The 12898-nt window shown below is 47.6% G+C and overlaps 1 protein-coding gene across 3 annotated transcripts; it reads right to left on the bottom strand.

Annotated features, from left to right (window-relative positions):
• Positions 1–1873: 1873 nt before the first annotated feature.
• LOC311113197 (TOX high mobility group box family member 4-B-like) lies at positions 1874–11787 on the bottom strand. Of its 3 annotated transcripts, none has more exons than XM_084156397.1 (9): positions 11698–11787; positions 9765–9833; positions 8221–8517; positions 7484–7744; positions 5447–5770; positions 3854–3934; positions 2865–3500; positions 2598–2752; positions 1874–2212 (listed from the first exon to the last, which is right to left on the bottom strand). In XM_084156397.1, exons 1-9 carry the CDS (start codon positions 11701–11703, stop codon positions 2155–2157), a joined length of 1887 nt encoding a protein of 628 aa, XP_084012523.1. In that variant the 5' UTR covers positions 11704–11787; the 3' UTR covers positions 1874–2154. The 3 variants fall into 3 exon arrangements, with proteins under 3 accessions (XP_084012523.1, XP_084012522.1, XP_084012521.1); XM_084156396.1 differs by lacking the exon at positions 11698–11787 and adding an exon at positions 10192–10376 and having other exon boundaries at positions 5447–5767; XM_084156395.1 differs by lacking the exon at positions 11698–11787 and adding an exon at positions 10192–10376.
• Positions 11788–12898: the final 1111 nt, after the last annotated feature.

Here is a 12898-nt window from a genome sequence, read left to right on the forward strand (position 1 = left end):
AATACACCAGAAACACACTATATATACAAAAGTATGTGGACACCCCTTACAATTAGTGGGTTCGGCTATTTCAGCCACACCCGTTGCTGACAGGTGTATAAAATCGAGCACACAGCCATGCAATCTCCATAGACAAACATTGACAGTAGAATGGCCTTCAACGTGTCAGTGTCATAGGATGCCACCTTTCCAACAAGTCAATTCGTCAAATTTCTGCCCTGCTAGAGCTGCCCCGGTCAACTGTAAGTGCTGTTATTGTGAAGTGGAAACATCTAGGAGCAACGGCTCAGCCGCGAAGTGGTAAGCCACACAAGCTCACAGAACGGGACCGCCGAGTGCTGTAGCACGTAGCATGTAAAAATCGTCTGTCCTCGGTTGCAACACTCACTACCAAGTTCCAAACTGCAGCTGGAAGCAACGTCAGCACAACAACTGTTCGTGAAATGGGTTTCCATGGCCGAGCAGCTGGAGTGGTGTAAAGCTCGCCGCCATTGGACTCTGAAGCAGTGGAAACACGTTCTCTGGAATTGTGAATCAAGCTTGACCATCTGGCAGTCTGACAGACAAATCTGGGTTTGGCGGATGCCAGGAGAACGCTACCTGCCCGAATGCAGTGCCAACTGTAAAGTTTGGTGGAGGAGGAATAATGGTCTGGGGCTGTTTTTCATGGTTTGGGCTAGGCCCTTTAGTTCCAGTGAAGGGAAATCTTAATGCTACAGCATACAACATTCTAGAAGATTCTGTGCTTCCAACTTTGTGGCAATAGTTTGGGGAAGGCCCTTTCCTGTATCCGCATGATAATGCCCCCGTGCACAAAACAAGGTCCATGCAGAAATGGTTTGTTGAGATCGGTGTGGAAGAACTTGACTGGCCTGCACAGGAGCCCTGACCTCAACCCCAACCCCATCGAACACCTTTGGGATGAATTGGAACGCCGACTGCGAGCCAGGCCTAATGGCCCAACATCAGTGCCCAACCTCACTAATGCTCTTGTGGCTGAATGGAAGCAAGTCCCCGCAGCAATGTTCCAACACTAGCAGCAAAGGGGGGACCAACTCCATATTAATGCCCATGATTTTGGAATGAGACGTTCGACGAGCAGGTGTCCACATACTTTTGGTCATGTAGTGTCAAAGTAAAAGCTGGTTTAATGTTTTTTGCGCGTTACTTAAATGACTATTTTCTTTCAAATATATGTTTCCTACTGTTTTATTTTCACCAACATGATGGTTTTTCAAAAACAAACTGGAATCCTGAATGTTCGTAATATGTATACAAGAAGCCTTCCCATTCAATGGCAATCATGTTCAGTATGGAACAACTGTTCAGATATAAATATATTATGTAAACAGACATGCTTGTCTGTCATGTACTCGAGAAAGGAATCATGTCAGTTCTATAAATGGCATTTCTATCGGCAACGTTCAGAATTTTTCACACTCCTGAACGCAGCCCAGGGGTTTAGCTTATGTTACGGTGGGATCTGAAACCCGGTCTGCACCATTAGACCGAGGTGACACTGATTTTTAAGTCGCAGGCAACATTGATACCGTGATCTCTGTTTCAATGCAACAGTCAGACGAGAGGATGCACATGTGAAATAAACATGCCTTCTTCTCATTGGCTGATGGATAGGGACAGTTGTTTCTCCTGATCACGTGACCTAGCCAGGAAGAATATGGTAACAGGGCCCAGAGTGTTTCCTTGTTGGGTCACATGATCAGGAGAAAAACTCCTGATCTTAGCCACAGAATTGGAGCATTTGACACAAAGCCAATTTTAGCATGGGTGGCGCCATTCTCAAATATGCAAAGACGTGCCCTTTATCCAACTCTAAGGCCCAAGCTATGAAATGCAAGAGACATACCAATAGTAACTGCAGCATTATATTACATTTCACCAACATTTTAAAATGATTAAAAACATTTCATATAAAATACTCTCATTATTTAAACTTCATAATTTAACATCACAGGAGTTTTGGTCTTCCACTTGATTCTTCTTAGAGGACAAAGTCTGCTGTGAATAAAAGCCAAGTCCCTCTCTCCTCTCCTTCCATCTCCTCCCTCCATCATGTCCAGTCTCTTCTCTCCTTCCTAGTCCTCCCTCTATCATGATAATCTTCTCTCACTCCTCCTCCCTTCTGTCCATTCCTTACGTGACGGAAGTGGAGTTCTGCCCTCGGATCGCACACCAGGCCATGAATACATCCCTATAGAGATAGTCAATAGATCAATCAACACAATTTTTAAAAAATCACAATTGGGAGCAGAAATGTTGCTTTATCGACATTTTCCATTCTTTGGGAAGAACATGATCTATACATTTAAATTTTAAATTTAAATTTACGTCATTTAGCAGACGCTCTTATCCAGAGCGACTTACACCTTATAGCCAGTGGGATAACCACTTTACAATATGGTTTTTTTTTTTTTTGGGGGGGGGGGGGGGGGGGGGGGGTAGAAGGATTACTTTATCCTATCCCAGGTATTCTATTTTGACTCCCAAGCATTTCAGGTGGCAATGTCAGTGTGTGTGTGGGTGTTTGTTTTTGTGTGTGTATGTATGTATGCATGTATACATCCATCCGTCCGAACCTGCAGTGTATGGCCACACACTCGTTGCTGCAGTACTCCCTGTCCCAGTCCTTGTTCTCTACAGCTGGGTTGGTGCATCCGGCTCGGACACACAGGCTAGGGCTGGAGGTCTGGGTCACAACTGGCCCTGAAGACACATTCAACTCTACCTGCATCTAGGACGGATGGGAGGAGAGGGGATTGAGTGGCACATAACAGATTTATAGAATTAGCAGGCATATTACCAAGCATATATTATGATATCATCATATCTAGGAAGCATCTTACCCCTTCCTCTCCTTCAGCCCCGTCCTCGGCCTCCGTTGAACAGGCCATTACTATGGCAGAGGACTGTACCACCTCCCCCGAGGTCGGAGTGGTCCCACCCGACGCGGCTAACCCCCCCGCAGCCGTCACAATAATTGGAGAGTCCAAATCTGAGGGATGGACCATCTTGATCTGCAGAGGGGGTGGTGCTGTGGCACCCCCGGCTCTTGGTTTGGCCTGCAGTGGCGGAGGGGCCTGGGCATGTACCATCTGCTGGAGACGGGGGGGAGGAGGGGTGTTCAGCATCTGTTGGAGTGGCGGTGGCTGACGGGCCGACGATACCGTACTACTGGACACCACCGTCACCCCTGAGGGGGACTTCTGTTGCTTGATGATGATTTTGGTGATGGTGGGGGGGCTTGGTGACGGGGCAGGCGGTTTGTGCGCCCCTGTACGGGAGCGGGTGGTGACCTGAGGGAGGTCGCCACCTGTTAGGATGATGTTGGAGGTGCAGATGTTGGTGATGGTGTTCTCCTCGGGGGCCAGGTGGGGGGCACAGGAACGAGTGGAGCGGGGATGGGGGGCGACGGGGGCAGGGGAAGGAGGAGAGGGAGGAGAGGGAGGCGACGGAGCAGTGTCCAGAAGCTCGATGGTTGGCTGGGAGAGAGAAGAGGAGGAGTAAGGTGGAGGGGTTGGAAGAGAGAGGGGTTGAGGGAAAAGAGGACATTTAGTTTCCACATTACATTTACATTACATTTTAGTCATTTAACAGACGCTCTTATCCAGAGCGACTTAAAGGAGCAATTAGGGTGAAGTGCCTTGCTCAAGGGTACATCAACAGTTTTTTCACCTAGTTGGCTCGGGGATTTGAACCTGCACACTTTCGGTTACAATGCTCTTAACTGCTAGGCTACCTGCCGCCCGTTGACAAAGGCTGGCCATCATAATAAACCTACTCACACACACACAGAGTAGAACTGAATAGCATTCTCTAGGAACACTAGTCTCACCTCAGGAAGTTGATTATCTCTGTAGGCTGCCAGAGCCTTGAGATACTCCGTCTTAGCTGCCTCAGTCTTCCTCTTGTACACCTGAGAGGAATACATACAGGGATATCATGAGAGAATGTGTGAACCCAATGATATTACACTGAACAAAAATATAAAACACAACATGCAACAATTTCAAAGATTGTAACTGAGTTACAGTTCATATAAGTCAATTAGAATAAATAAATTAGACCCTAATCTATGGATTTCACATGACTGGGAATACAGATATGCATCTGTTGGTCACAGATACCTTAGAAAAAAAGGTAGGGGCGTGGATCAGAAAACCAGTCAGTATCTGGTGTGACCACCATTTGCCTTATGCAGCGCGACACATCTCCTTCGCATAGAGTTGATCAGGCTATTGATTGTGGCCTGTGGAATGTTGTCACACTCTTCAATGGCTGTGCAAAGTTGCTGGATATCAATCCAGAGCATCCCAAACATGCTCAATGGTGATGTCTGGTGAGTATGCAGGCCATGGAAGAACTGGGACATTTTCAGCTTCCAGGAATTGTGTACAGATCCTTGCGACATGGGGCCGTGCATTATCATGCTGAAACATGGGGATGGTGGCGGATGAATGGCACGACAATGGCCTCAGGATCTCGACACGGTATCTCTGTGCATTCAAATTGCCATCGATAAAATGCAATTGTGTTCGTTGTCTGTAGCTTATGCCTGCCCATACCATAACTCCACCATGGGGCAAACTGCTCGCCCACACAATGTCTGCCATCTGCCCGGTACGGTTGAAACCGGGACTCACCCGTGAAGAGCACACTTCTCCAGTGTGCCAGTGGCCATCGAAGGTACAGCATTTGCCCACTGAAGTTGGTTACGACCCCGAACTGCAGTCAGGTCAAGACCCTGGTGAGGACGACGAGCACGCAGATGAGCTTCCCTGAGCGGGTCTGACAGTTTGTGGAGAAATTATTTGGTTGTGCAAACCCACATTTTCATCAGCTGTCAGGGTGGCTGGTCTAAAACGATCCCGCAGGTGAAGAAGCCGGATGTGGAGGTCCTGGGCTGGCGTGGTTACACGTGGTCTGCAGTTGTGAGGCCGGTTGGACGTACTGCCAAATTCTCTAAAATGACGTTGGAGGCGGCTTATGGTAGAGAAATTAACATTCAATGCTCTGGTGGAAATTCCTGCAGTTAGCATGCGAAATGCACGCTCTCAAAAATTGAGACATCTGTGGCAATATGTTGTGTGACAAAAATGCACATTTTAGAGAGGCCTTATTGTCCCCAGTACAAGGTGCACCTGTGTAATGATCATGCTGTCTAATCAGCTTCTTGATATGCCACCATGTCAGGTGGATGGATTATCTAAGCATAGAAGAAATGCTCACTAACAGGGGTGTAAACAAATTTGTGTACATTTGAGAGAAATTAGCGTTTTGTGCGTATGGAAAATTTCTGGGATCTTTTATTTCAGCTCATGAAACCAACACTTTATATGTTGCGTTTATATTTTTGTTCAGTATACATTATTCATATCTGTGCTTGTATAGTGAATGTGAACATGTGCGTTTGCATGAATGTGTGTACCTGTTTCTGTTCCTCCGCCAGACTTTCCCACATGGAGGCGACTATCTTGGACACCTCTCCGAAGGTGGCGTTGGGGTTCTGGCCCTTAATGGCTGCCTGTGTGTCCCTGAAGAACAGAGCGTAGGCCGACACCGGCTTCTGGGGCTCCTTAGGGTCTTTGTTTTTCTTCTTCCCTTTCTTCCCTCCTCCAGCCGCTCCCCCTCTCCGGACGAGGGTAGGAGGGGAGCTGGAGGACGGAGCAGAGGAAGGTATGTGGGAATCGGAGAGAGAGGGATCGAGGGAGATGACGCCGAGAGAGACAGGGGACTCCACCAACACGCTCTGCTGAATTAAAATGGGCGAGAGAGCAGGGGAGAGGGAAAAACAGAGGGAAAAACCGTTTCCCATACATTGATCAAAGCATTCGGAAAGTATTCATACCCCTTCCTTTTCCCACATTTTGTTACGTTACAGCCTTATTCTAAAATTGATTAAATAAATACAAATCCTCATCAATCTACACACAATACCCCATAATGACAAAGCGAACAGGTTTTTAGAAATACCTTATTAACATAGGTATTCAGATCCTTTGCTATGAGACTCAAAATTGAGCTCATGTGCATCCTGTTTCCATTGATCATCCTTGAATTGTTGCTACAACTTGGAGTCCACCTGTGGTAAATTCTATTGATTGGACATGATTTAGAAAGGCACACACCTGTCTATATAATGGTCCCACAGTTGACAGTGCATGTCGGAGCAAAAACCAAGCCATGAGGTTGAAGGAATTGTCCGTAGAGCACCGAGACAGGATTGTGTCGAGGCACAGATCTGGGGAAGGGTATCAAAAACATTCTACAGCATTGAAGGTCGACAAGAAAACAGTGCCTCCATCATTCTTAAATGGAAGAAGTTTGGAACCACCTGGACTCTTCCTAGAACTGGCCGCCAAACTAAGCAATCGTGGGAGAAGGGCCTTGGTCAGGGAGGTGACCAAGAACCCGATGGTCACTCAGACAGAGTTTCAGAGTTCCTCTGTGGAGATGGGAGAACCTTCCAGAAGGACAACCATCTCTGCAGCACTCCACCAATCAGGTCTTTATGGTAGCGTGGCCAGACGGAAGCCACTCTTCAGTAAAAGGCACATGACAGCCTGCTTGGAGTTTGCCAAAAGGCACCTAAAGGACTCAGACCATGAGAAACAAGATTCTCTGGTCTGATGAAACCAAGATTGAACTCTTTGGCCTGAATTCCAAGCGTCACGTCTGGAGGAAACCCGGCACCATCCCTACGGTGAAGCATGGTGGTGGCAGCATCATGCTGTGGGGATGTTGTTCAGCGGCAGGGAGACTAGTCAGGATCGAGGGAAAGATTAACTGGACAAAGTACAGAGAGATCCTTGATGAAAACCTGCTCCAGAGTGCTCAGGACCTCAGACTTGGGCGAAGGTTCACCTTCCAACAGGACAACGACCCTAAGCACACAGCCAAGACAACGCATGAGTGGCTTCGGACAAGTCTCTGAATGTCCTTGAATGGCCCAGCCAGAGCCCGGACTTGAACCCGATCGAGCATCTCCGGAGAGACCTGAAAATAGCTGTGCAGCGACGCTCCCCATCCAACCTGACAGAGCTTGAGAGGATCTGCAGAGAAGGGAGAAACTCCCCAAATACAGGTGTGCCAAGCTTTTAGCGTCATACACAAGAAGACACGAGGCTGTAATATGTACTGAGTGAAGTGTCTGAATACTTATGTAAATGTAATATGTCTGTTTTTAATATATTTGCAAAATTTCTAAAAACCTGTTTTTGCTTTGTCATTATGGGGGTATTGTGTGTAGATTGATGAGGGGAAAAAACAATTTAAATCAATTTTAGAATAAGGCTGTAACGTAACAAAATGTGGAAAAAGTCAAGGGGTCTGAATACTTTCGGAATGCACTGTAAACACAGAATTGAGAATTACATTACAACAGACACGGACAAACAAGACCTACCGACAGAGACTGACAGATCGACTAATACAGACATGACAAAGATTGACCAATAGGACTGACCCGTCTGAAGTCGTCCATGTCGTCATCCTGTAGCGAACCGACGGGCGAAGCAGCGGCCGACAGTGGTTGGTCAGGCGATTGCGAGCATGCCAGGATGGCCCCGCCCCCCAGGCTGAGCCCCAGCTGGGCGCTGAACTCTGATTGGTCCATGGTAGTCAGCTGATTGTGGCCCAAGAGGCCGTGGCCCATGTCACTCAGCGGGACGTCTATGGTCATGGGGGAGGAGCTGCTGAACTGGGAGCCAATGGGGTGTCCCAGATCCTGGAAAAGAGGTGAGGTTCATAGACAAGGGCAGAGTATTATGAGCTAAAGAACATCTTGTAGTCCTCGCATAGAATTAAATAGAACACTAGAATGGACATTGGCATCCCGGCAACGTGAGTACAGGACAGACATATTGGTCAGAGAATCTTAATTAATAATAATAAGCCATTTAGCAGACGCTTTTATCAAAAGCGACTTACAGTCATGTGTGCATACATTTTTACGTATGGGTGGTCCCGGGGATCGAATCCACTACCCCGGCGTTACAAGCGCCATGCTCTACCAATTGAGCTACAGAGGACCACAACGCTTTTATCCAAAGCGACTTACAGTCATGTGTGCATACATTTTTACGTATGGGTGGTCCCGGGGATCGAATCCACTACCCCGGCGTTACAAGCGCCATGCTCTACCAATTGAGCTACAGAGGACCACATTGAGGATACATTGAAATGTATCTCTATGGTTCTCACCATGCCCAGAGCAGACCCCAGCATGGCCCCTCCTCCACCAGGCTGACTGATGACCCCCAGACTAAGATGGTGCTCTAGCCCCTGTGACCCCGAATGGGGGTTGACGAAGGTCAAGGCGAAGGACGGGTCATCTCCCCCCACCACCGCGTTCCCGGGGGTGGACAATCCACCGCGCTCCCCGTCCGAGAGCTCTCCAAAGTGGGCCACTTCATCAGACACAGTGAGGGCCTGGTCCGGATCCAGGGAGATGGGGGGGATCTCAAACTCCTCATCGCCCAGGCTGGGGGTGTGGAATGTCTGTTGGGGGGAGGGATAGAATGGAGAGAAATGAGAAGGGGAGAACAGAGGGTAGGGGATAGGGGGAGAGGGTAAGGAGGAAAGGGTAGGGGAGGGGTGGAGGGGAGCCAGTAGAGGAACGAGGGAGGGGAGGGGTGGAGAGGAGTCAGTAGGGGAACGAGGGAGGGGAGGGGTGGAGAGGAGACAGTAGAGGAACGAGGGAGGGGAGGGGTGGAGAGGAGACAGTAGAGGAACGAGGGAGGGGAGGGGTGGAGGGGAGACAGTAGAGGAACGAGGGAGGGGAGGGGTGGAGGGGAGACAGTAGAGGAACGAGGGAGGGGAGGGGTGGAGAGGAGACAGTAGAGGAACGAGGGAGGGGAGGGGTGGAGGGGAGACAGTAGAGGAACGAGGGAGGGGAGGGGTGGAGGGGAGACAGTAGAGGAATGAGGGAGGGGAGGGGTGGAGAGGAGACAGTAGAGGAATGAGGGAGGGGAGGGGTGGAGAGGAGGCAGTAGAGGAACGAGGGAGGGGAGGGGTGGAGGGGAGACAGTAGAGGAACGAGGGAGGGGTGGAGACAGTAGGGAACGAGGGAGGGGAGGGGTGGAGACAGTAGAGGAAAGAGGGAGGGGAGGGGTGGAGGGGAGACAGTAGAGGAACGAGGGAGGGGAGGGGTGGAGGGGAGACAGTAGAGGAACGAGGGAGGGGAGGGGTGGAGAGGAGACAGTAGAGGAACGAGGGAGGGGTGGAGACAGTAGGGAACGAGGGAGGGGAGGGGTGGAGACAGTAGAGGAAAGAGGGAGGGGAGGGGTGGAGGGGAGACAGTAGAGGAAAGAGGGAGGGGAGGGGTGGAGGGGAGACAGTAGAGGAACGAGGGAGGGGAGGGGTGGAGGGGAGAGAGTAGAGGAACGAGGGAGGGGAGGGGTGGAGAGGAGACAGTAGAGGAATGAGGGAGGGGAGGGGTGGAGAGGAGACAGTAGAGGAACGAGGGAGGGGAGGGGTGGAGAGGAGACAGTAGAGGAACGAGGGAGGGGAGGGGTGGAGAGGAGACAGTAGAGGAAAGAGGGAGGGGTGGAGGGGAGGGGTGGAGAGGAAAGAGGGAGGGGAGAAGTATGTCATTGGGGTATGAGACTTCGTCACCTGCTATACTGGATGTTTGTGGTGTGTGAGTAACTGCAGATTGTTTGAGGATTTGTAGACAGAGAGACAGGATAGGGGAGAGGGAATGAGAGTTTAGAAAAGAGAGTGAAGTGGAAGAATTTAGTAGCTACCTCAGAGGAGGAGAGGAACGGATGGCTTGCCCCGCTGATGGTCAGGTAGTTGTCACTGCCTCCAGGGAACTGAAACACAAAACACACACAGGTCAAATCATCATCAACGCATAACAATGACCATCACCATCCCTTTTATAAAGACAATGACATCATGAATAGGATCAACAACACCTCAAACAGTATAACAACCACACACATAGCTAGGCATACTTTTCACATAGTAAACATCCCAATGACCACAGCTCACCTCGCCATATCAGCCAATACATTACACGTGTGCTGTAGCTACGACATATTCAACAAAGCCCTAACATGCGGTTATAAGACGGCTGAGCGTTTGTGAGGGTCATAGTTGCCTCCATAGAGCGCGCGCGCACACACACACACACACTGCTCTTGTCAAGCCAATCTTGCTGTAGGTCACCTTATTGTCAAATCCATTGAAAGACCCAGGGTCCAGGAATTCTGGATCTCCGTGTTGCCCAGTCCCATCCATTAGATCAGAGTAAAAATTCAGGTCCATTTTCTAAGGGCGCCTCGTATGACATTCAATCAATGCAATTGGATGAAGTGCGGGAAAAAAATCTATGAACGAAAACTACTGTACCACTCACTGACTTTGTTTAAGTATCACGAAATTTACAACCAATGAAGAATAAATCAAAAATGGCTACAGCCCAGACTTCAGATTTCTGTCATGAAATATGCAGGATTTATAGCGATTTGATGGTATAAAACGAAGCGGACGTTTGCTACGCATATGGCGAAATAATTATCGCAGTGCACGCCAGCGCTCGATCACTCATACCAAAAATAACCCGTCTCGTTACTAACTAGCGTGGCTGTCCTACTATGCTGACGCAAGGCGGTGGTACCGAATCCTGTGCTCGCTGGATTTATACACCTACTACACCCAAACAAACTCGCGCTATCTTAACCTCACAAACACAAGTTAACAGAAGGCTAATAATATAAGCTATATGGAGTCCCGCAAATGACAGTATTTTGACATGTCTTGATGCATTTCAGAATTCAGCTCGTCCGGTTCTTTCTCACGACGGCTGCTCTGCGCTCGAGCAAGGCTGCTCAATGGAACCAGAACTGTGGATTTGGAATTGAATCGCCATATCTTGAGGGCGGGTTCCAGTGTGAGAATTGGGGGTGTCTGGGATATCGGAATTTTGCTTTCACAGCAGTTTATTTAGTTCAAAGCGTTTTGTCATCATGTAGCAATTGATGTACTTGTTTAAATTCACATATGGGTGAATTATTACAAACAAAAATCGATTATTGAATTAAATAAACAAACAGCTGATATCCAACATGGACTTCCACTTTTCTCAAATGGTTTATCCCAATGGCCTAGTAAAGACCACGCCAAATGAAAGGCTTTAACCGTTTATTCTCTGGACAAAACCTAACAGAAATGTTACAACAACCACTACTACGAACTCCCTTTAAAATCTTTGGAAAATCTCACTGTCAAGAATAACAGCCATTGCCACTTATTAATTTTAGAGACGACAACAACTCGAATAGACAGGCAGAGTGGAGGAGGAAATTATTTTTCTGTTGTCACCTTCTTGCTGTTTACTAGCAAGCTTTCTCACAGGATCAGATAAGGTAGTTAGTTAATCTCAATCTTACATTTCAGTCATTTAGCAGACGCTCTTATCCAGAGCGACTTACAGTTAGTGAACATATACATTTTTCATACAGGGACTTAAGCTCTCTACTTAAAGCTGACAAACTAGGAAAGAGTTGGCTAATAGCTAGTTAGCTTGCTAGGTCTGAATGATGTCAGGCTTTCTGAGCTTGTGTTCATTGTTGTGTGTTTGAAAACAAAAGATTGTGGACACTTGTGCACAGGTTTGGATATGCCGACCACACAAGTGATTCCCCACTGAAAACGTTCTACTCTCGTTCTTACCTCCATCCTCACCCCGAAATCTGCTCTGTCCCACTTTTCTGAACTTCGCCCGTGATGATATTTTAGTTTTTCGTCAAAAATCACAACATGGCACCGGCTTCCGGATTGTCTTGACATGAGGAAGTGACGTGAACACGTTGACGTTGCGCGAGCTCAAGTTTCAAATATGCAAATGAGTCAAGTGACGTATTTTTTTGTTAACTACATTTGATAAATTATGATAATGTTCAAATAACAAATATAATTCTCAATTTGTACTATATCCTTTGCTATAACATTATGTCCGAATAGACGCAGAAACAACAAGTCATGATATCTTTCAAAATTGGTTTTATTCCCATTTTCTCAAGCAAAGTTTTTTTATTTTTTTTTATCATGTAATTAAAAAAACAAAACGTGGGATTTCTCTTAGTTTTTATGTACAAGCAAAAAAGTTGTGGATGAAAAACAATTGAACACATAGAATCCATCCCTGCACAATAAAGTCAATACATTGAGAAGATCGAAGACAAGCATCGTGGAATAAAATACCTCCAGGGTTCTGTCCCAAATAACACCCTATTCCCTTTATAACGCACTACTTTTGACCAGGCCCTATATCCACAAAGCATCTCAAAGGAGGAGCGCTGATTTAGGATCTGTCCATATAATCTTATTCAAACGGATCCTACGTCAGCACTCCTACTCAGACACTCTGTGGATACGGGCCCTATGTAGGGAATAGGGTGCCATTTTGGATGAAGCCCACATTCAACCCTCTCCCATTTTCACGAGTTTCACAAGCGTTGCAGGAGGCAGGTGACACACACACAGGCACAGACACTCGCACAGTCACACTACCAGAAGATGTCAATGTGATGGATTCCTAGTAGTCTAAAATCAGGAGTGGCAGAAGAGAAAAGGGCTACATCTGAAATGGCACCCTATTCCCTACATAGTGTACTACTTTTAACCAGAGCCCTATGATTGCCCTGGTCAAAAGTAGTGCACTACAAAGGAAGTAGAGCCATTTGGGATGCAAACAGGCAGATGCTGACGGAACAGCACAGGCATGTACTGATAGGTAGGTAGCGAGGGGGAGGATAACTCGTAAGATAAAATAAAAATAAATGTAATTTTTCCTTATTGGGTGTAAGCATACAGCTCACCCACATACATCATACACATACATAATCATTCTCCATTCGCACACACACACACC

Source organism: Coregonus lavaretus, assembly GCF_964263955.1.
Source record: "Coregonus lavaretus genome assembly, chromosome: 39".
In the NCBI taxonomy this organism is placed as follows: Eukaryota; Metazoa; Chordata; class Actinopteri; order Salmoniformes; family Salmonidae; genus Coregonus; species Coregonus lavaretus.

Coding starts and splice junctions, on each gene's coding strand:
- LOC311113197 (XM_084156395.1), bottom strand. CDS start 10,290: ATGGACCTGAATTTTTACTCTGATCTAATGGATGGGACTGGGCAACAC. Junction 7,745..8,220: donor TGGGGTCTGCTCTGGGCATG/GTGAGAACCATA, acceptor CCTCTTTTCCAG/GATCTGGGACACCCCATTGG. Junction 2,213..2,597: donor TGTGTGGCCATACACTGCAG/GTTCGGACGGAT, acceptor CTATCTCTATAG/GGATGTATTCATGGCCTGGT.